General features: G+C 40.2%; 2 protein-coding genes and 1 long non-coding RNA gene across 3 annotated transcripts; all 3 read left to right on the forward strand.

Moving 5' to 3' along the window:
- Positions 1–7,910: 7,910 nt before the first annotated feature.
- LOC116614083 lies at positions 7,911–22,424 on the forward strand. The gene is made up of 9 exons (XM_048721048.1): positions 7,911–8,394; positions 8,501–8,743; positions 10,965–11,071; positions 11,335–11,562; positions 11,804–11,906; positions 12,093–12,162; positions 21,414–21,483; positions 21,838–21,945; positions 22,209–22,424. The coding sequence occupies exons 1-9, from the start codon at positions 7,911–7,913 to the stop codon at positions 22,422–22,424; spliced, it is 1,629 nt and encodes a 542-aa protein (XP_048577005.1).
- LOC125558986 lies at positions 17,594–18,803 on the forward strand. The gene is made up of 2 exons (XM_048720656.1): positions 17,594–18,045; positions 18,360–18,803. Exons 1-2 carry the CDS (start codon positions 17,670–17,672, stop codon positions 18,770–18,772), a joined length of 789 nt encoding a protein of 262 aa, XP_048576613.1. The 5' UTR covers positions 17,594–17,669; the 3' UTR covers positions 18,773–18,803.
- On the forward strand, positions 22,423–22,938 carry LOC125558990. The gene is made up of 2 exons (XR_007306227.1): positions 22,423–22,642; positions 22,830–22,938. It is a non-coding gene; the product is annotated as an uncharacterized LOC125558990 (long non-coding RNA).
- Positions 22,939–23,516: the final 578 nt, after the last annotated feature.

Here is a 23,516-nt window from a genome sequence, read left to right on the forward strand (position 1 = left end):
GCTTCAACGTCATCCATTATCGCTATATCTTTTCTTTGGAATCGTAGAAGCACTCCGACTAATGAATTCGTCAGGTTCGGGCCTTGTAACAACTTGTCGTTTAGCGCCGTCCCGTGATGCTTCGCGCCACAATCGAAAACAACTCTTATCTTGTCCGGCTTACACGGATGGTACACACCATGATGACACAAATAGAAAACCTTGCCATCAGCGGGGCACTGTTGGTCTGCGGGAACTCTTCGCGCATAACCTTTCTTCATCACATAATCGATGAACTTCTTATAGTCTGCATGGTATCGTGCATCTCGTTCCATCTTCTTTAGCCACATGACTCGTTTCAAGGCTTGTTCTCTATTGTTAGGCATACTGACATCACTATCCGTAAATGGAAGGGGAACTTCATAGTGTCCGTCGACATGATGTGTCCCTTCCTCGACTATCTGAAGGAATCTCTTGTCTTATTGTGAATGACCACACAGATTGGGATCTTTGCTCTCCTTTGTCTCACTGAAGTCCAGTTTGAACATCCTCAGTAGTGTCTCGGGAGCAATGATTTCTTTGACGTCTTGACACTGGGCAGTTATACATAAGGGCGTACTTATTGACCAACCATGGCGCAATCGAATTGCGAAGGGGCCATCACGCTGACTTGGAAGTACCTCCAGTGGTCCGAAAGCAGCTGGGCAGTTGCTTCCTATCAATAGTCCTATTTGGAGTTCCGGTCTATATTCGGGAATCTCCTTGGCCATCTCTCGTAAGTAATCCCACTGCTTGATTATCTCTGGCCTTGGTATTTGCGTGGTGTCAACTGGAATAAAATCCCTGGTGTACGTTTTCGGTAGTTCCACAGCATTGTCGCCATCTAAATCGGTTAACACCACATGAGATACAGCAACTGTATCCACGATTTCTTTTCCATTGATTGTTCCTAATTTAATTGATGTCCTTACTCCATCTTCACCAAGTTGCTGGCGTAGGTCTTCGGTGATAAAACAGCCACTACTCCATCGTAAAAGGCATACGTTTCGACGACAGTCTTTCTATTGTTCTTACTGGTCACTTTGACAGGGATTATCGTATGTAACACAACAGAGTTACTAACTTTATTGGTATCAGTTAGATTTACACGAGCAGAGTTCACAGTATTTGCTTGACCGCCTTCAGACTTTTTTCAAAGCTTTCATTATGCATATGGGGTGCTTATTGCCACAAGTTTTACATGTTCGTTTGTTCAAACAGCCTTTAGAAACATGACCACTTTGAAAACAAGCAAAACATACATTCTTCTCTTTGACAAAGTCTCTTCTTTCTTTCAAAGGCATTTCCTTGAACTTATTACATACATCAATATCATGGTTCTCCTTACAATACAAACATGTGTCAGTTGTTGAGGAGCATGCTGCCTTGGAAGACTGGGAACCAGAAGTTGGCGGACTAGACGCTTCGCTGATGTGAGATGAAACAGTAGGAGCAATAACATCCGTAGCAAACGAATCACTTTTCTGCGTTGGAATCGGGTGCGGACTCTGCTTTCTGTCACCACTTCGAGTTTGCTTGGTCTCTGGCTTAAAGATAGCCTTTCCGTAAACTGGGTGGTTCGCCGTCTCTGTCGCGGTCACAATAAACTCAACTAAATCATCAAAGCGCACTATTTTCTTCTCTTGTTTTTCCCGTTTAGTAACCAAATCGCGCCACTTATTCTGCAGAAAACTTGAGAGCTTCGAAACTATAAACTGCATATTTTGGGCGTGGCCCAAAACAGTGAGATGATCAATGTTTTGCATCGTGTTCTTACAAGAACATAGCAAACTTTCGCAAACCATGACTGTCACCTGCTCGAATTGGTTGCCACTCGCAAACTTTGTTCCTGAACAAATTAAATGAAGTAGCAGATAGAGACATGAATTCCCAGGAATACAGGTTGTATGGATTTGGTTTGCTTCATTATTGTAAAAACTGTATATCTGCACTTAGACATTATAGACTCACAAACATGTCTGAGACATTTTACGTTGGACTCCTATCAGCGGTATGGGCTTCTAGAACCTCTAAAGCTTAAAAGGTGAGGAAACAAATACCAGCAACTGTATTTTCATTCAGAGATGCTCATAGCGACGAAATTTGCTATCAAACAGTTTCTGAAGAGCCTCAAAGTGTTCTTAAAGATTTACGAGCTATGGTTGCTACATTGGTACCTGAACAGTACAAACCTACAGCAGTAGAGGCCAAGATCCATAAGATAATGGGACGACCTCCCTATATTAGCAGAAATGCAAATGGCGACTTTATCTGGACAGGTAAGCAATTAATGCAATTATTAGTATGGAGGAGGGGGGCAGAATTTTTGAGGTCGAGTTTGAGGGGCCCGCGCAGCCCTGCAACACCCCCCCCCCCCCCCGATTCCACATTGAATACAAACAAAAATGTTTAAACCCATCTAGAATGCCCTGTCAGTTTGCTAAATGAGTTGATTACTACTTAATACTAATTTTTTTATGCAGAATATGAGTTCATTGGGATGGGTAACCGACATATTCCAACAAAGTGCACTGCTCTGGGAAAATGGGATAGTCCAGGTATGGTGTTCATTTGATTTAAGCTCAGTTAATTAAATCATCTGGTAGCTCAAAAAATGTAAAATTGTTGGTGTTTGATACCTGTTATTTAACTGACCAGCACATGTTCTCAGCATACATTTTCTGATCTTGTTTTCAAGGACTGCTTGAAATCCCTAAATCTATTACCAGAATTTAGAATAAATTACCACTGGAAAGAAGAAAAGCCCCAACTATAAATCAATTTTAACAAAAACTTATAAAAATATTGGAAATTTTGGGTAACACTGCTAAATAATTAGCAATATTTTATTATTATTAATCAACATTTTTCTGTCTAATTCCCTTTAGGACCAGCATGAGAAGCAGCAGTCCCTGCATCTAAAGCAGAATTCAGGCACCCAGCTGGCATTGATGTACTGATAATTCAACCAGGGAAGAATGAAATTGCTTTTGTGTGTGACAAAGGCAACTCTTGTATCAGATATATCAAGGGTATTCATTCATTTAATGCTGACAAGTTTGTTGGAACTCTTAAACTAACCAATGCTCCAAGCAATTGGAAGCCTGAGGGATTGACAGTGACAGGGAGCAAGACAATTGTTATATCTCAAGGATCACATATTTACGTGATTACCATGGATGACACATTGACTGCTGGACAGGTGGTCCCTGTAGACATTGATGGAGTGCTACAATCACCAATAGGTCTCTGTCTGGTAAACACTACATTAACTGATTCCATACTATAGATGGGTGCTTAGGGCGGCTATTCCCCACGGCTCTGGCCACCTAAATCCTGTGTAACTACCTTCACGTGGTGCACCTGTCCTTGACAAAAAGTTACACTAGGGACCGAGTAAGGGACGGTATATTCCCTTTCTGGGTAGGTGGAGCTCGTTAGCCCTGGTTGGCAATCCACCTAGGGGAAGGAAAACCCTGATTCCAAACCTCCGCTGCCTTGCGGCTATACCCGGTCTGGGAAAGGCTTCAGGAGTCAACCTCGAGGAAAAATCTGGGAGTAAACCTTTGTTACTTCTTTGGGCGGATGAGCTTCGAATAGGTCAACGGCCAGCACCGGCGGATCTGATGGTCAACCCGGCTTCAGTTTCCGGCAACAAGTTGCAACGAGTTGTTTCTGCGGCCATCCCAGCTATGCTGGGTTGTCGATAAACAGGACCTCTCGCCAAGGGACACTACCCTCGCGCCAGGTAGTGTCGTCATCAGTGGTGCAGCCTCACAGTTTTTATGGAAAGTCAATCTAGTAGTATTGGAGCTATGGCTACCGCATTCGGGGGAACCGATGCGCCACCCAGTGCGGCAGTGGCGAAAAATGGACGAAGACCGCACTCGGCTATAACTTCCAGAGCAATCGACAATCGTCAGTTTCTATCTTCTAGAAAGCAAGCTCTAACCCTTGGAGCTTGGAATGTCCGTACTACCAATGACGGCGATGGTTCTCTAAGACCAGAGCGAGCCACAGCACTCATTTGTCGTGAGCTGGAGCATGCTAATATCGATATCTGTGCTTTAAGCGAAGTCCGACGTCCCAACACTGGTAACATTGTAGAAAGGAGTCATACTATCTTCTGGAGTGGGGGAAGTGAGAGAACAGCCGGTGTCGGATTTGCTATCTCCAACAGACTTGTATCGCAAGGGATTTGTCCAACACCTATCAACGACAGACTTATGCAAATGCGTGTTCCATTGGAAAGTGGTAACTACCTCACCCTTGTTAGCGTATACGCTCCTACCATGCAAAGAACATCTGAGGAAAAAGAGGTATTTTACGAAAAGCTCCGTTGTTGCCTTCCTTCAGCTCAGAACAACCCTCTTATTGTGTTGGGCGATTTCAATGCTCGTGTGGGTCAAGACTACAAATCCTGGCCTGATGTTATCGGTAAGCACGGTGTTGGAAAGATGAACTCGAATGGCCTCATGCTCCTTGAGTTTTGCACTCGGTTGCAGCTAAGTGTCATGGGTACAATGTTTCAATTAAAGGATAGCTTGAAGAACACGTGGCAACACCTCCGCTCTAAGCACTGGCACCAACTCGATCATGTGCTAGCCAATCAAGCTGCTAAGCCTTTTATTAAAGTAACCAAAGTCAATCAAGCTGCCGACTGTTTCACGGACCACAAGCTTTTAGTGTCTAATTGTGCTTTTCCTTTGAAGCGCAAGAAGAATATCTCAAGACCCCCGAAAAAGCTAGACACTCGTCTCAATGACGATAAGAAAGTGAAGCTCGTTCAGTTTTTAGATGAGAAAATTCCTGCTTGTAATAACGATTTCGAAGATCTGCAAGATATTCTTCAACAAGCTGCAAACCATGTTTTCGAAAGGAAAAAGAGGATCCAAAATGACTGGTTTGATGACCAAGATGAGGAAATTCGAAACTTACTTCAAGACAAAAGCCTAGACAGGCACTCGTTAAGAACACGTATCAGACAAATCAAGGATGCATGGTTTCAAAAGAAAGCTGAAGAAGCTGAGCATTTTTCTCAAACAAAAAATCCAAGAGAGTTCTATGCCACCTTGAATGCAGTCTATGGTCCAAGATCAAGAAATTCTCATCCTGTTCGCTCTAAAGAAGGCACTCTTTTGGCCGATCCCATAGAAGTCAAAGGTAGATGGGTGGAGCACTTTAGTGATTTGCTAAATCTCCCGAGTGATGTTGACTTAAAAATCGTGGACGAACTTGACCAATTACCAATCATGCAGTCTATGGATGATCCTGTTACAGACCAGGAGCTGGAAAAAGCCATTTCAAACACCAAACTTGGGAAGAGCCCTGGTTTTGATGGTGTCCTTCCAGAAGTCATTGTTTATGGTGGTCGCTGCCTGAGAGCTTTTCTTCTCATCCTCTTTAATATCATCTGGGCGTCTGAAATCATTCCTCAAGTGTGGAAAGATGCAATTATCACCATTTTATTTAAGAAGGGCGACAGAAGCGAATGTGGAAACTACAGGGGGATATCACTACTAAGCGTCGTGGGGAAAATATTCGCAGATATCATCTTGCAAAGACTACAGCTGCTTGCGGAATTTATATATCCCCAGTCCCAGTCAGGGTACCGAGCTGGTAGGGGCACTATTGATGGCATTTTCACTCTTCGTCAGCTTATGGAAAAGACCAGAGAGCAACGTAACAACATGTATATAGTCTTTGTAGACTTTGTGAAAGCCTTCGACACTGTCAATCGTGAACTTCTCTTTTCGATCCTTGGCAAACTAGGATGCCCACCAAAGTTCATAAGTATAATAAAGAAGCTATATTCTGATGTTCATGCTAGGCTAATCGTAGACGGAGAGCTAACTCGAGCATTTGAATACAACTGTGGTGTCAAGCAAGGATGTAAGTTAGCACCAACTCTATTCGGCATCTATGCTGCTGTCCTGCTCTGGTTGGCCTTTAATAAAATTGAACACACCTGCAGCATCAAGATAAGATTCCGATTTGATGGTAATCTCTTCGATCTTCGCAGGCTCAAAGCAAAAACAAAAGTCCTTACGGAATTCATCAGGGAGGCACAGTACGCTGACGATATCGCCTTATTTAGCGATACCCCAGAGGGTCTGCAGTCTTTACTTACATCGTACAATGAACTTGCTAAGAGAATGGGGATGCGCATTAACACTAAAAAGACGGAGACCATGTGTATTGGTAATACTGCCGACTTTTATGTTGATGGCATTAAGCTGGTCAATGTTACTCACTTTAAATACCTTGGTAGTATCCTGTCAAGTGACTGCTCAATGAGAGCGGAGCTCACATCTCGTATACAAGCTGTATCATGTGCTTATGGTCGCCTTCGAAAGAGAGTTTTCGACTCACGTGATCTCACTGTACCAACCAAGATCGCTGTTTATAATCAATGTCTAATGCCTCTCTTATTGTACGGTAGTGAGACATGGACTGTATATCAGCATGAAGTTAGAGAACTTCGTACTCTGCAACAACGCCATTTACGCCTAATCCTCAAGATCAAGTGGGATGACTATATAAGCAATGAAGACGTCCTCCGTCGTGCAAACGTAGATGATATTGAAACAAAATTAGCTAGAAATCGTCTCCGCTGGCTTGGTCACCTCTGCCGAATGGACGATGACAGAGTGCCTAAGCAGCTGTTATTTTCGGAGCTAGAACACGGGTCTCGCCCAGTTGGTCGTCCTAAACTAAGATTCAAGGACATTTTGAAAAAAGACCTCAAAATTGGATGCGTCCTTGAAGCGTGGAACTATCATGTACATAATAGAAAGGAATGGAGGGCGATCACAAATAACATCTGCACGTCATACGACAAAAGAAGATATGAAACCTATTTAAAACAAAGGGAAGCTCGCCGTAAAAGGGCGGAGAACAGTTAAATACAAACTGTGTTATACCCGTTCGCGGGTGCAGGCGCTTATATACTATAGATGGTGGATGGTGGATTTATTCTTGATAGCAAAATTGGAACTGAAACTGCTGGATGGATGGATGGACCTGCCAATAAGGCCCAATTGTCTGAACCAACAGGTATATGCTTTGACTTTGATACAGCAATATTTTGTTATTTTGGGGGCGAAAAAAATAGATGTATCAAACTTCACACAACTGTTAGCTTTGCATGTCAGTTTATGGAAAAGACTCGACAGATATACGATGCCATTGGATTTCATCCAAAACGTCATCAAAATCGGTTGGCACAAAGTGGGGAATTTCCAGATGAACCATTTATATAAGGAATAAACAAATTGGTTGACTCTGCCAACTTTTTTGAAAGTTTAATAGAGGAAAGACAAAGCTACACAAGAATATAACCAGAGGGACCAGAGGGAACGGTGTATCACATAACTGTAAAGGGTTCTTCCGAAACTGTGGCCTCATTAGAGAGGCACATACAGGCCCTTGAGGCCATGGGCATGGCTGGTGTTTTGGCAAAGCTGGATCTGTCTGCGTTCACAAATGAATCAAGAAACGAACATGGCGTTGCCAAACACAAACAGTCTGACCAATACAGACACCCCAGTACTGTAGTAGCAAATGTGGCCATGAAATTGAACTTATAAAAAAAACATGCCGATGTCCTCATGCATATCACATTAACAACTTTTCTGCCTACCAGCCAACACACAAGAGTTTTCTTTCATCTGTTGACACAATTCAAAAGTTCAAAACATGGAATGCATTATTCCACCCTCCAGAGCCAGAAATGACAGACCAGTGCAAGCAAGATCTTAAAATAGTTCGGATGCTTAATGTGTTAACAAAGGCAAAGCCCACCCAAAATGTACATGACCTGTACCGATACAAGTGCGGCTATGGTCCCTGTGTAGTTTCCCAAAAGGACATTCCACCCTCCAGAGCCAGGAATGACAGACCAGTGCAAGCAAGATCTTAAAATAGCTCGGATGCTTAATGTGTTAACAAAGGCAAAGCCCACTCAAAATGTACGTGACCTGTACCGATACAAGTGCGGCTATGGTCCCTGTGTAGTTTTCCAGAAGGACATGCTTTTGCAAGATGTTACCAACAACAGATCCCACTATCCAGCATTCGATCAGCTGATGTCAGAATTACAAGTCCAGCGAGATGAGAATAGAGTCCAGGAACATGGACGAGTTCAAAGTGACAACTATCTGTTTGTCCCAGGGGATATTGTTGCAATTAACCCAGGCACTGACAACGGTATCCCATCAGCTGACAAGTGGTGGCTACTACAGGCCAATAAGGGACACCCCTCTAACAAGACAGGAAGTGGTTGTCATGTGTTTGGCTTTTGGCTTGAGGAGCAAGAGCCAGAAGAAAGTGACACCTCAAAACAAACAGTTCCGTCTCCTCTTAGCCCCAGTAAAGGTATATTATGGAAGCATCATTAAGGATGACAAAGTGCCAGTGGTTGTTCCTGTTGAAGAACTAAGCTCTGGATGGAACAATAGATGTGTAACTTATGGTTTTACAGAGGAGTTCTGTCAGCATTTAGATATGTCTGACAAGTTCCGTGCAGCCAATGTTATTGATGCACAAGATGATTCACTTGTTGCTTCAAACTTGGAGGAGACTGATGAGTCAGATGGAGATACTGAGGTGGAGCAGCTACAGCATGACGTAGAACTGAGTGTGCTTCGCACCAGGAGGCGGCACATCACAACTCCTGGTAGACAAACTGTTTCGTCATACAGAGACCTTGCTACCTCCAGACCTGGTCAGAAAAACCGGAGGGTAGAGGTGCTAGGAGAAGTAGATTTGCTGGCCGAGGCTGAACGAAATAGTCCAGAGTTTTAATTAAGTTAATTACTTACGGTACAGTACAAGCAGAACTGCACCTCTTTGTGACAAAGGCGAATTTATTATGTTTTAACTGAGTTTCTAACTAACTCTAGCTAGTCTGGAGATCAATTTTAATGTCAAACATTCAAAATATTGGATTACTGCAATAAATATGAATTCAATAATCAACTCTCTAAAGTAAAGGGGTACGTTCAAGCTCATGACGGCAAGTGTTTCACTTGGGCTGGATAGATGAACTTTGAGTTTAATGAAGGAATATTCACAGAACATACTAAATTACTAACAGTTTGTCAAAAACTCTCCCTGAAGTATCAAGCTTCTATATGAATTAGGCAGTAATAATAAAGATGGACATGACTCCCGCACGATTTTCTATACAAACTCGTTCCCATGACCACCCTTTTATGATAAACTACACAGGGATCCCGATCTCAGACATATATTTTCACTTTTATTTGTAGTCCTGATACAGGCATATAATACATAATGCAAAAATACCTAAAGCTACCATAGGCATGAAGCAATTTGCGGTGTGCAAGTCGATGGCAAGACAGTATATTTTTAAAGCCCTTCCGTGAATTGGGAGCCGGGGGAGCCTGGGGCGACCTACCTCGTTCCAGGCCTCGCTCGCTAGCATTCAATATGGCGGCCGCCGGAGAGTTTCAATAGCTTTCAATAGCTATTTACACTTGATTTGTGCGGCTGCATTAGATAAAGCAGGGAGTTGTGAGGATAATGCTAGACAAAGTAAACCTCGAAGAATGAGTTGCAAAAGTAAAAAATCAAGTCAAAATGAAATTGAAAGAACGACTGGTAACTGCACGTCTGCACAAAAGGTAAAATTTCAAGGTCATGTCGCTAGCTTATTTGGGGTATTGGGCATCATTGGAAACTAATCTAGGCCAGATCAAATAGAATGTCCAATGATTAAAACTTAACAGAGAATAGTCTAGGATTGTCATGGTGGACTTAGATTGGAATTTTTTTTCTACTCATCTAATCGGTAAGCGTATCGGCAAGATTATATTTGATATTCACTTGAGGTATATTAATAAGATATTTAAAAATATCTTATTTTGATTGTTTGCACTGGCAGTTTTTATTATGCAGGTAACAGGTCAACACAGGGTGACCACAACAGAGATAAGATTAGACTTTTGTTTGCACCCTGTGTTGACCTGTAATCTGCAAAAATACCAGGCACGTTTGTACACTGTTTTTGTTGTTGTCTACCAAGTTACACAAATCTTTTTTGGAATTTTTAGTGTCATGCTTTGTCAGTAAAATAAATATTTTATATTAAAAAAAACTGTCTCCAAAAAGTACAATCGGTCCTCTTGTTTTATTGTTCAACTTTTTATTTCCAACATACAGTTCAGCTTAAAAACTAAAAATAAGTAATATTTAATATTAATAATATTTATGTTTTCTTATGGTTATACCTGTGAAGCAAATCAATATCCTTAAAAGATAATGAGTGAATAATGGTAAATCTTAGGCAATCTTGAGCGATCATGAGCGATCTTAGGACCCGGAGTAGGCCTTGCTTTGCTATTTCTAGCAGTATCGTAACAACATAACCTGGTTGTACCAAAGACCTGCAATCAAATCTCTCCAAGAAATCTTGGAACTCGTCAGTGGTTGGATCATTACCTTTAAGGACATCTTCCATGAGATCTTCTGATGCGGATTGATACCGCTTAAGGTCTCGGTAAAGGTAAACGACGTGTCCGCGGAAAAAAGAATATTGTCGCGCCGCAATTTTCATTTCATGTACAAACTATATATCAAATAAAAGATAAAAGATTGAATTATCTCTTGCAAGTTTTATTTTTGAAATAGCTAATTCCGTGTTTAAGGTTTGACGCCTCAAACTCAAAAGTACGGAGTTTACTCTAGAGCGTAATACACCTTCGCGTTATTGCGCATGCACTTGAACGTAATTACATCTCAATGACAGATAGATGATCTACCAAAGTGTGTGAGGACTTTTTGTTATTTGAAACTGTTAACAAAATATCACGAATCGAAATTGGAACTCTCATTTTTAAAAGCGATCGACAGTCGAAAATCGAAAATTCCTCACACACTTTATGACATGGCATAATTATCTATCCGATCCCGAAAATCTGAAGGCCTACAACACCTCGTCGGTGCTGAAGGCGAAGGCAACATTAGAGTCCGTCTCCGTGGAAGGGACACAACCTTCCAAAGACGTTTCACTGCTTCCGATACAAACGAGGTGATTACAACAATTACACCAAGTTCAATCGCATTCTTAGACTTATTAATTTATATAGATTCCACAGTTAGTTATGGATTCAAAATTTCAATTATGAATTAAATATTTTGGACACGAGTTATCAGAATCAATAAACCAAATCATTGCACATGTATTATTTTTCAAATTGAAAAAAGATGTCTCCACAGCATTCTGTCTCCACTGTACCGATATAGGGAGAGTATTGTTCAACCACAAACTAATTGGAATTGTTTTATCTGCAGCTCTTGTATCAAGTGGCCATTTCCAACCTGCGCGAGAGGAATATCACCATCCGAAATGCCAGTGGAAGAATCATTGAAAGAAATGACGATCCTATTGACGTTGTAGACGCAACGACACTAATGGTCTTTCATGACTTGGGTATACTAGGAGCAAGAATGGATGAGAAAAAAGGAATAAATGGAATCATTTTATCAAATTTCCAACTTTGTTTACCATGGTGGCGCGAGGTAAAAAAAAAGTTGCCCTCTGCTGTGGACTAGTTGTACATCCCCTCCTCTCCTGATTTCGAGCACCTGAATTCTTTTGTAGGGGGTTACACCACAGATGGGCCCCCCAGATGACATTCGTTTTGACCTTCCTCCTAAGAACCTGTCTAGGCTAAAAATAGGTTCTTATTACCAGTTTATGTTTGTATTCTTAATACCGCAAAAATCTCAAAATACTAAAATTTACCGATTTCATTAACAGGGCGGACACTACCAGGCCACCTTTTCCGACCTTTGTTTGGTAGTGTTGTGCCCAACCCTTGCTGGAGACCCAGAAGTAAGGGCCACTATTGACTTAAGCAATGGTAAGTCTAGTACATTTAAAAAACATTCTTGAATTCAGAATATCTATTAAACCCTGTCGATTTTCTGAGCTCGATGGATAACGTGGATATCGTAGAACGGTCACGAAGTGAAAGTAGTGAGGGTTGGCTTAAATATATAACTCATGTACATTTTTAATTATTTTACTTGTTTTTTTTTTTTTACAGTTACCCAGGATCGCATACAAGCTGCTGTAGCAGAGGCTGAGGCGAGACTGGCCCTTACAACCGAATCAATGTGAGTTTTGTTGATTGTCTTGAATCACCATCACCATCCGAAATGCCAGTGGAAGAATCATTGAAAGAAATGACGATCCTATTGACGTTGTAGACGTCCTCACTGTAACTTCAAAACCATCTTGTTTGTGTTGCCTGCCGATCAAATTGTACCAGCGAGTGCGACGCCAAGCAGGAGTCGAAGGAAACTTAAAGAAATGCAAGCCAGTTTCCGGGTCATAAAATGAATTTGAGCAGCCTTTAACTGCACACTGCTTTCCTTTTCTTTTTAAAGTTGGAGAAACTTCGTTTGAATCATCCATATAATTATCTAGAAGGCCCAAAATCGACTTTTGAAGAGTTCTTAGCGAAACGTGCAACACAGCTAGAAATCAAGATGGCGTCTGTGTTTTCGAGACAACTCTCGCCTCGTTTTCGTGTTCGCGTCCAAGATGGCGGCGGGGACTGTGAATAGGACTATTGCATTATGCTTGTAAAACAATAACTTCAATTACAAAATGGGTCAGCTCAGTCTACCACCTGTGGGGAGTTTTGACGTATGGCGAATCCTCGCCGTTATGACGTATCATGCTCACGTGTTACAATCAGATCAGTTTGTTGTCGTTGTCACTCTTGAACTTTCAAGGAAGCGAAACAGACTTACTGTCTCTTTCGACAACGTTTTTTCAAGAAGTTTGCAAGAACTATTCAAGGATTTCTCAAGAATTTGATTCCAAGAATAATCAGGAACAAGATTGGATTGTGGGAAGATTGTGCCGGTTGAAGTTAACTTACAAATCTGAATTTGACGTTGAGTTCATCGGTAAACAACAAATCTTTACCAGGCTCAACGTACAATCAAGGGACAATCAAAATAATCCTTAGGAAATGCTTTCCAATCATTTATTTAAACATTCTGAACACAATCCAAACGACAAAGCACGTTAAAAGATCCTTGACAAAAAAAATCCTTAGAGAAAACCGTTTCACCTTTGCGAAATATTCCATAGTCGGGTTGTAGGTTTTTCTTTTTTAATTTGTCATAGAAACATACAAAAGAAGCCATTGGCAATGGTTATTGAGAACTCTTGACTACGATCTAGCAGAGGTAACTGTCGTCATGCATGGCATCGGCGGCTTAACAGTGCAGAGGTTGAAACGCAAAATCAAAACCAACGGCTTCGAAAAAATGAAAGCCGACATCGTTATTCTAAAAGTAGGAACGAACGACATTGGGACCAAGCGGCCGGAGACAATTGGGTCAGAAATTGAGAATTTGACCCGCGGACTTAGGGAAACGTACAATGTTAAAGTTGTTGGTGTCTGTTTGATAATCCCAAGAGCCGATAACATTCATTTTAGGCGCCAAGCAGACATCGTTAATAAATATTTACAGGTAGTGATCAATGATCTCTCGTTTGCTTTTTGTTTAAATCCCCCTCAAAAGGTTTGCTGAAGGATGGTGTCCACCTAAACACCAGGGGACAATATATGCTGTATCGTAGTTACAGAGGTGCTGTAATCAAAGCAATGCAATTGCTATGATACGATCCAAAAGTTGCAAGCAAAAACTGTGCAAATGTCATCAAACAAGTGTATATGATTGCAATGAGAGCTTTATATCATTAATTTCAATTTTTTTCATACATAATAATGATCAGTTTTTATAAAATTTATCATATGGGTCTCAAACCCATTTCATAAACATGTGAAAAAAAAACTCCGGCAAGTTTGATAGAGAAGATTATTAACAAAATATTGTGGTTCAACCCATTAAAATTATAATCTTTTTGTATAAAATTTGTATAAATTATTTGTCGGTGTCCTGCATCTGATATGACATAAATAATTATTCTTTAAAGTAGGCACCAGTTGTTATAGTGACAAATGGTTTATTGTCTGTCACTGTTTTGTCATTATGTCATTTAACTGTTGAACAAACAAATTTTAGTGACAGCATGACTTGTTACTGTCACAATGTTACAAACAAATGTTTATGGTTTATGTCGTAGGTATATCAAAACCAACACATTTGATTAGGTTAACTCAAGAGACTAGGGACCGATGAAGTGAAGGAAAATTTTAATAGGAAGATGCATGAATGCTTCCCAGGAGTTAGGAAGTTCTCCTTTCAGCAGTTTGTAGAGGGTGCTGAACCAGAAAGTTGAAGTCATGTCTAAAATACAGTCTGTAGCCTGAAACATTACGGGAGAACAAGGTCTGAATATATAAATATTTAATTTCGATATGTAGGGGTGCAATGATACCACGGATTTCAAGTCTATTTCTACAATACTATCCTTGAATTTCATGAATTTTGAAGAAAAAAATCCTGGTGATCCGCAAGTCGTCAATAGAGTGGATTTTAATTGTTACAAATACAGTTGTAGATGGTGTTCGTGTTATTATTTTTTTTGCTTGATTGATGTAAAGGAATATACTATAACTATATAGCTATTTAAAAAACAAAATAATATATTTTAACTGGTCTATCACTCTATTTAGAGTAATGTGTTGATTTCAAAACAAAACCTAATTGCAATTGATAGTTTGGAAGTTTCAATGTCACTCTTTTGTTTATGCTCATGGAGGTAACACAGTCTAGTGCTTTTATTGATAGCTGAGTCACATCCTCCTGTTATCTTTTGTTGAACTAGACAATTATCACAGTATTCTCGGCAGTTCTGCACATTGACATCATTTTCTCCAAAGTATGCCAAAAAATATATGTCTACAGCTTGTTTCCAAGCAGTATTTGACAGTGTCATCAAGCTGCCATCTTTTTAGCTGTTTCTGTTCTTACCTTTCCAACTAAGCAATCGAGTTCATAATTTTGGTTCTGTCCTCAAAGCGATTATAAAGGGTGCATACTGCTGGATCACCATCTCTGCCAGCTCGTCCCGCCTCCTCGTAGTAGTGCTCAACACACTCTGGCATAGTGTGAGGAACGACAACCCGGACATTTTTTTGGTCAATACCCAGGCCAAATGCCTTTGTTGCACACATAACATGGGCTCCTTCACTCATCCAAGCAGTTGTGTTACTTTTCAATTTCCTCAAGGGCACTCCCTTCTCTTTAAGCAGGAATGCCAAATTGTTACTCCATTTAGAAGTAATGCAGGAATAGCATAACATATTGTCTTTCCAGCTCCGGTGGGCCATTATTTAACACATTGAAAGAAACAGCATTACTATCATTTACCCATGCGTTGTGGGTTGAATTCAGTTAAACGTTAATTGAGTAATTTTGTGAACATAAAATTTAAAGCCTTGGCCATGTTCCTCAATAATCCTCTTGTGTTTTATCAAGTGTGCTCTATGCACTAACAAGTTTTTCAATTGATAGTATGGACCTGGCTTTGATGTTTGCATCTATTCTGTGAGCCGTCTAGCTACACAACAAAGCATACATACTTACCAAAGATACCACAGTTTACGGATGATCGATCCAACGATCCGACGATCGAGTGACACAGGAGTCCCTCCAATAACTCTTAAATGCTTTGCAAGCATTCACGAGTTAAAAATGGCATTTTCTACAAGGTATTTCAATTGACGCCTTCTAGCCACAGAAATTTTCCTTCCAGGTTTTGTTGTTGTTGTTTGTCTGTAAAAAGCATGCATTCTTTTTTATGTTTTAGGTCGAATTAGTCCTATCGTCGAGTTTCAGCAATTTTGGGGAGCTGTAGAGGCATCAACCCTTGTTTGCCAATCTCAGTACTGCCAGTACCCATGGCAGTGTTTTTACTGCAGATTCAATTGCAAACAAGGGTTGGGTTCCTGATCGCCCTCAATTGGGCATCAACAGAAAACAGTTTGCCATGGTAAGGCATAAGATTACCTGAAAAAAAAAAAAGCTTTCCATCACATCAGTTATTTACAATTGCATATCTCCGTCCTTTTCACTGTACTGCTGTCACCTCTCTTGATTACCTTGATTAGAATGCACGTTTTTCATTCGCCTCCTCTAACATCCAAAGAACTTGGGGAAACAAATGTGTATCGCATCATCATATCAAACTTTTATCATCAACGGGAAGATATAAAAATGAATACTGGTTTTGATGATAAATAATGAGTTTGCATTTTAGAAAGAGGACTTGTCTGGGGTGGGTCCACCTCAGATTCTGACAGGACTTCTGGCTTCTGGGGTGGTATGTATGTTTTTTTCTCAAGGACTGGGGTTTAAACATGGTTATTCCATTCATTCAATCTACTATGCATCAGAGAAGTAGATCTCCACATCTGGGAGTAAATGGTGATTACTAGTCCATCTTTGGTCAATCAAACTCTGACAAAATCGTTTGGATTTATTCAAGAGGTATTCAGCTACATGTAAATGGTGTCTAGAAGAGGGGTGGTGGCGGTTCCCGTAACACAATGTACAGTATTTGGGTATTATTGTGACGTGTACCGTATATTGGTATTGTTATAAATAAATAAATAATTAGGAGCTCGTCAAAGAAGATTGCAGACTTATCTGTCTCTTTATTACTGGTAATTTGTAATTTGTTTAATTTTTATAGATATATTTTATGTTATATAATATATAGATACACATGCATGTATGTATTTTTATAGGCCCATTTGCACCGTTAATGAGGTTTCATGAGTGTGTTGTAGTGGCTTTACCTGTGGAAGTTGGTGAGCCTTTTACCGATGCACAAGTTCATTGTATCATTGATATGGCTGACGGTAAGTTATTACATTTGTGTGTCCAGGTAAAAAACGGTCCCTTTAACACTCATCATTTACTACTCAGTACAGCACTGAATAGAAGATCATAAAAAAAGTATAACTACCTTCGATGTTTCAGTATAGGCATCCAATCTAGATACCAATACTTAGAGGTTTTAAAAATTGGGTAACATAAGACAAATCTGATCAGGAGCTGCAAAAAATATTTGTTTATTTATTTACTAATATTTTCCCAGGTAAATCCCTTCAGCAAAGCTGATATAAATAGGTGACATGGATAACAAAATTATAAGGGAAAAGAAAAATGTATCCCCTTCCATTGACATTTGGGGCTAAACATGATTTTTTTTTCAGTGACAGGAAAGGATTATTAGGGAACTTAAGCACCGGGCGTTTTATCGACAACGGCGACGCCAGGGCCGAGAGGGCCTGTGGGCGAGCTCCCCCGTTGCTCCCGCCAAAATCAAAACATTAAGCCGAAGGAAAACACAACTCGCGACGGGAACGGAAGATTTTTACGCTAGACGTATAAAAAATCGACAAAATGTCTTCCTTCCCAGGAATACGAGATCTTTTGCTAGTGGCATACGACAATGGGGCACTCAGTGATGAAGAATTCTTGGTTTTATGGGAAGACAACCGCTCAAAAAGCCGTATTTTCCCTACGATTTCTACGAGAGATTTGACCTGGAAACCATGAACGAAGACGAGTGCATTGCCGAGTTTAGAATGCGAAAACAAGACATACAGATAGTAGTTGACGCTCTACAACTACCAGCCACTATTCAGTGTTCACAAAGAACAATCTGCGATGCAGATGAAGCTCTGTGTATGCTCCTAAGGCGTTTTTGCTATCCTTGTCGATATTCTGATCTGATCGGCCGGTTTGGTAGACCTGTGCCAGAGCTGTGCATGATAACAAACACCTTGATGGACTATATATTTGACAATCATTGCCATCGAATTTCGCAATGGAATTATGATATACTCAATCCACCGATGTTACAAGAATATGCTGATGCAATTTTTGCCAAGGGAGCCCCATTAGGCAACTGTTTTGGCTTTGTAGACGGAACGGTGCGACCAATATCGCGTCCAGGCCAAAACCAAAGAATTGTATATAATGGTCATAAAAGAGTGCACTCTTTAAAGTTTCAGTCAGTGGCGCTGCCTAACGGCCTTATCAGACACATGTATGGCCCAGTCGGTAAGTAAACTCAGCTGTTTTATCTTGAGACTACTTGTTGTGTTTTTATTTATAGACCTCACCCACCAGAAACAAAAGAGCAAGACATCTAAAAACATCATTACCCCCGAGGATTTTTCTTAGCTAATCTGATGAGTACATTTGATACACCTCGAACAGAATAGGTGAAGTGCTCACGAAACGAATTGAAGTGTTCCATTGAACAGGGAGAGCGACCTGGGGAGAGGGGTAGAGACTTTTCTAACCATCTAAAATTAAAAATTGACTCCTGTCATGTGCATTTTTCATATCTACTTTTAAAACTTTTCTTTCAGAGGGCAAAAGACATGATGCATTTATGCTGATGGAATCCAATATTTTGCATGAAGTAGAAAACAATGCATTCTCCCCTACTGGTCAGGCGATGTGTATGTATGGGGACCCTGCGTACCCATTGAGGGTACACCTTCAAACCCCTTTCCGTAATGGAGTTTTGACCCCCATGATTGAAGAGTACAACTCAAGAATGAGCTCAGTACGGTCGTCAGTAGAATGGTTGTTTGGAGAAATCATCAACGACTTCAAATTCTTGGACTTCAAAAAGAACCTGAAACTTAACCTTAGTTGTGTTGGAAAAATGTACCTTGTTTGTGCATTTCTTGAGAATGTAATAACCTGCTTGTATGGAAACACTACTTCAGAGTTCTTTGGTCTTGACCCTCCCTCAATATACTACTACTTAAATTAAAACACCTCAGTGGGAGATTACAGCTAAGTTTTTTGGCAGCAACAAAAATACCTGTTACATCAAGGTGCACTTTGCTGGATAGACAATAACTGTAACAATAACAATTATTTATAGCCAGATCCTTTTGTTCTTCAGCAGCAAAATAAATTAATATTGATACTTTAACTGTAATCACCAACAGCCTAGAACCCATCTGACTACACCCATATGCTATGATTAGAATATTGGCCATCTTTGGACAGTAGTTTGGGCTAGCTAAATGTACTCTTGTTTGAAAATAGATAGGTGCAGGCCAGGGGTGCACCAGGGGTGTTTGAAAAGCATTTGAAGCTGAATTGTTTTAAAGCCGGCTATGCTATTCTATGCAACTTGAATTTACAAAACAATGTATGAGGTAATACCCTCTCGTGCAGCGCAGATCCTTTCAAACCAAAAATATCTCTCAAAATGTAATAGCCTTTTCCATTTAAAGAAATATTAAATAAAAAAGAATCATGGAGTTTTGAGGGATAATTATAAAAAGTTTGTATCAAAAAATGCTTTTGTTTATTTTCACCATAATACATACATTCATACTGATTCAATCCGATAAACTGATAATCCTATAAATAATTTGATCATCCTACTAATTTGTTTTCCTGATTGAATCAGTATTTCAGTGAATAGCCTAGGTGTTACGAATCAAACAATAGTCATACAAATATAAAACAACAGCTTTTATATCTTATTGTCAATCTGAAATTGGCTCTTTGACATAGTAACAAACTGGCATGGACCTGGACTCAGTCATGCATTGAGTCCATGCATTTCAAATAACCCAACATGGATTCCTTTTTTTAGTACACAGTAACAATATAAACGATAAAAGTAAGAGAAATGTAAACAGTCATGCAGTATTAAAGGACTGTAAAACGATAGTAAAAGGTCTGAAGTTGTGCTTACTTTTCACTCATTTTTTGCAACATTAGCACAAGTGCTTGGGTTAATTGCATTTGGCCTTCTGATTGCTTTCTGAGTAGCTCCATTTAAAGACTTTGCTGCCTGGCTTGCTCCGTTCGGGACTGTTGTTCAGCTTTGGCCTTTTCACGTAAAAACTAAACAACCTCTCCCCCACTCCGCCTACTCTTTTTACCCCCCGAAGTAGAAGCTTCGTCACTTTCGCCGTCTGCTTTAGCTTTCCTTTTTCCACCGCCCATTCTCTGCATCGCCTTTTTGCGTACATCCTCGGCGGCTGCCTTGTCCTCTGTCTTCTTGTTGTTGGCTGTCTGGCATTCTTCTTTCTCGCATAGTTCTTCGATAAGACTGTCCTTTTCTGAAAGCTCACAATCAATACCACTCGCCATTTCTTCTGCCCTTATACGCTTCTTGAATTTGGTTTGAAGAAGGGTCCATCGATCACGGACGGCTCTCTTGTCTTTCAGCAGAAATTTTTGATTTTCTATCGAGTTTAGCGTTTCTTGGATGTTTACCCAAACCTTTCCACGATCAGGACTCCCTTTTTTGTAGCTGAAAAGCTCACTAACAGCCATTTCTCGGAGTAGCAAATTGTCGTGGTCGTCGGTCCACTCCATGGCTCTGATATATGAATGAAAATCATAAATTATTTTTAAAACAAAGCCCTCAAAACTAACCGAAAAAACACACTCACTGCTGTTTCTTTGATGACGCTTCCATGTGCGGCCTAGAGTCGAAAAAATGTGAGAATCCGATCAAAAAGTGCCGTTAGAGATTCTAAAATTGAAGCTTACATAGTAAACAGTGACACAGGAGTGTTTTGTTAAGAAATTACAAGTTTGAAAGGCAAAATAAAGCAAAACTATACTCACGTTTTCGACACAACGTCAAAATAGCTACTCACGTCGGCGCGAAGCAACGACGGCAAGTCATTTCACCCGGCAACGTGGACCGGAAGTTGAACTCACTTCCGGCTGCCGTCGCCTTCGCCAAAACGCCCGGTGTTTAAGTTCCCTATTGCTGCCGGGGAGGAGGCTGAAGCTGCACTTTTACGAAGAAGAGAGAACATGTAAACCAGTTAATTAAACATTCGGCAGATTACTGCGAGTCGATGCTTTTTTATATAATCTCCCCAAAGGAGCTGTCAGTGACTTTAAACTCTAAATTAAAATAATTGGGCATCCCTTCGAATAGATGCTTCAGTTAATGTGTTAGGCTGCCTTTTATGCTGAAGTATCTAAATTTTCTGAGTTGTGAATTGTAGGACCCTTTCGCATTGTCTTTCTTTTATTCTCATAAGTGTGTTTTATAATTTGATAACTCTTTTATTTTAATTACAGAGACCGAAGAAATGTTCGAGAGGAGCAGGGTAGGGAATACCTAGAAAGTCTCAGAATGGACCAATTAAACGTGGGAAATATTTAAAAAGAATATCGAACAATATTCAATGTAGAACCGTCCGGTATGTTAACATTGGGATATACACATAGTCATCATTTCTGTTTATTTATTATAAATAATTTTTATTTTGCTTTTTTACAGGATAGGGAAAGACAACGTTTGTTAGAAATTGAAGAGGTACGTGACATTTAATAGCTTGGAACAATTTTTAACAGTTTTACTAAACATTCATATATTTTTTTAAATGTCGTTTTTATGTGTACAAAAAAACATTGCATTATTGCAGAGACAGAAAAAATAGACGTGACCAGCAAGACAGAGAGTACGAAGAAGGGTTAAGAAGAGATCAAGAGAGGGTAAGCAGTTCATGGACAAGCATCCTCGGGGACCCTGGACGTCACGGAGATCGACACACAGGGAGCTCTTTTTTCTCGCGCGCTCCTATTTGAAAAGAATGACATCTAAAATTATATGCGAATGTTGTCTTATTCTCTTATCCAAGAAAAATATATTACGAAATTGTGCATCAAGCAAGTCAGTTCGCCGAGCGGTTTTTACGGCATGACGTCATAGGAGAAGCTCCCTGGCAGCATTTGTAGAAGGTCGATGCATTTTAACTCGATTTGTTTTCGGCACCAACATTAGACCAAGAATATGTCAGGATTAAACGTTAAAATTGAAACTATTTATGATTTTTGTCTACATTTTAGGACCTACAACACCTCGTCGGTGCTGAAGGCGAAGGCAACATTAGAGTCCGTCTCCGTGGAAGGGACACAACCTTCCAAAGACGTTTCACTGCTTCCGATACAAACGAGGTGATTACAACAATTACATCAAGTTTAATCGCATTCTTAGACTTATTAATTTATATAGATTCCACAGTTAGTTATGGATTCAAAATTTCAATTATGAATTAAATATTTTGGACACGAGTTATCAGAATCAATAAACCAAATCATTGCACATGTATTATTTTTCAAATTGAAAAAAGATGTCTCCACAGCATTCTGTCTCCACTGTACCGATATAGGGAGAGTATTGTTCAACCACAAACTAATTGGAATTGTTTTATCTGTAGCTCTTGTATCAAGTGGCCATTGCCAACCTGCGCGAGAGGAATATCACCATCCAAAATGCCAGTGGAAGAATCATTGAAAGAAATGACGATCCTATTGACGTTGTAGACGCAACGACACTAATGGTCTTTCATGACTTGGGTATACTAGGAGCAAGAATGGATGAGAAAAAAGGAATAAATGGAATCATTTATCAAATTTCCAACTTTACGTTTTGACCTTCCCCCTAAGAACCTGTCTAGGCTAAAAATAGGTTCTTATTACCAGTTTATGTTTGTATTCTTAATACCGCAAAAATCTCAAAATACTAAAATTTACCGATTTCATTAACAGGGCGGACACTACCAGGCCACCTTTTCCGACCTTTGTTTGGTAGTGTTGTGCCCAACCCTTGCTGGAGACCCAGAAGTAAGGGCCACTATTGACTTAAGCAATGGTAAGTCTAGTACATTAAAAAAACATTCTTGAATTCAGAATATCTATTAAACCCTGTCGATTTTCTGAGCTCGATGGATAACGTGGATATCGTAGAACGGTCACGAAGTGAAAGTAGTGAGGGTTGCCTTAAATATATAACTCATGTACATTTTTAATTATTTTACTTGTTTTTTTTTTTTTTACAGTTACCCAGGATCGCATACAAGCTGCTGTAGCAGAGGCTGAGGCGAGACTGGCCCTTACAACCGAATCAATGTGAGTTTTGTTGATTGTCTTGAATCACCATCACCATCCGAAATGCCAGTGGAAGAATCATTGAAAGAAATGACGATCCTATTGACGTTGTAGACGTCCTCACTGTAACTTCAAAACCATCTTGTTTGTGTTGCCTGCCGATCATATTGTACCAGCGAGTGCGACGCCAAGCAGGAGTCGAAGGAAACTTAAAGAAATGCAAGCCAGTTTCCGGGTCATAAAATGAATTTGAGCAGCCTTTAACTGCACACTGCTTTCCTTTTCTTTTTAAAGTTGGAGAAACTTCGTTTGAATCATCCATATAATTATCTAGAAGGCCCAAAATCGACTTTTGAAGAGTTCTTAGCGAAACGTGCAACACAGCTAGAAATCAAGATGGCGTCTGTGTTTTCGAGACAACTCTCGCCTCGTTTTCGTGTTCGCGTCCAAGATGGCGGCGGGGACTGTGAATAGGACTATTGCATTATGCTTGTAAAACAATAACTTCAATTACAAAATGGGTCAGCTCAGTCTACCACCTGTGGGGAGTTTTGACGTATGGCGAATCCTCGCCGTTATGACGTATCATGCTCACGTGTTACAATCAGATCAGTTTGTTGTCGTTGTCACTCTTGAAC

The sequence above is a fragment of the Nematostella vectensis genome, chromosome 13 (genome assembly GCF_932526225.1).
Source record: "Nematostella vectensis chromosome 13, jaNemVect1.1, whole genome shotgun sequence".
In the NCBI taxonomy this organism is placed as follows: domain Eukaryota; kingdom Metazoa; phylum Cnidaria; class Anthozoa; order Actiniaria; family Edwardsiidae; genus Nematostella; species Nematostella vectensis.

What these genes read in the sequence shown, in the direction of transcription:
- LOC116614083 (XM_048721048.1), top strand. Translation starts at nt 7,911, where the DNA reads ATGACAGACCAGTGCAAGCAAGATCTTAAAATAGCTCGGATGCTTAAT. An exon ending in TCCTCTTAGCCCCAGTAAAG is followed by an intron (nt 8,395 to 8,500) that starts GTATATTATGGA and finishes ATGGTTTTACAG; the next exon opens with AGGAGTTCTGTCAGCATTTA. An exon ending in CTGCTTCCGATACAAACGAG is followed by an intron (nt 21,946 to 22,208) that starts GTGATTACAACA and finishes TTTTATCTGTAG; the next exon opens with CTCTTGTATCAAGTGGCCAT.
- LOC125558986 (XM_048720656.1), top strand. Translation starts at nt 17,670, where the DNA reads ATGCTCCTAAGGCGTTTTTGCTATCCTTGTCGATATTCTGATCTGATC. An exon ending in ACACATGTATGGCCCAGTCG is followed by an intron (nt 18,046 to 18,359) that starts GTAAGTAAACTC and finishes CTTTTCTTTCAG; the next exon opens with AGGGCAAAAGACATGATGCA.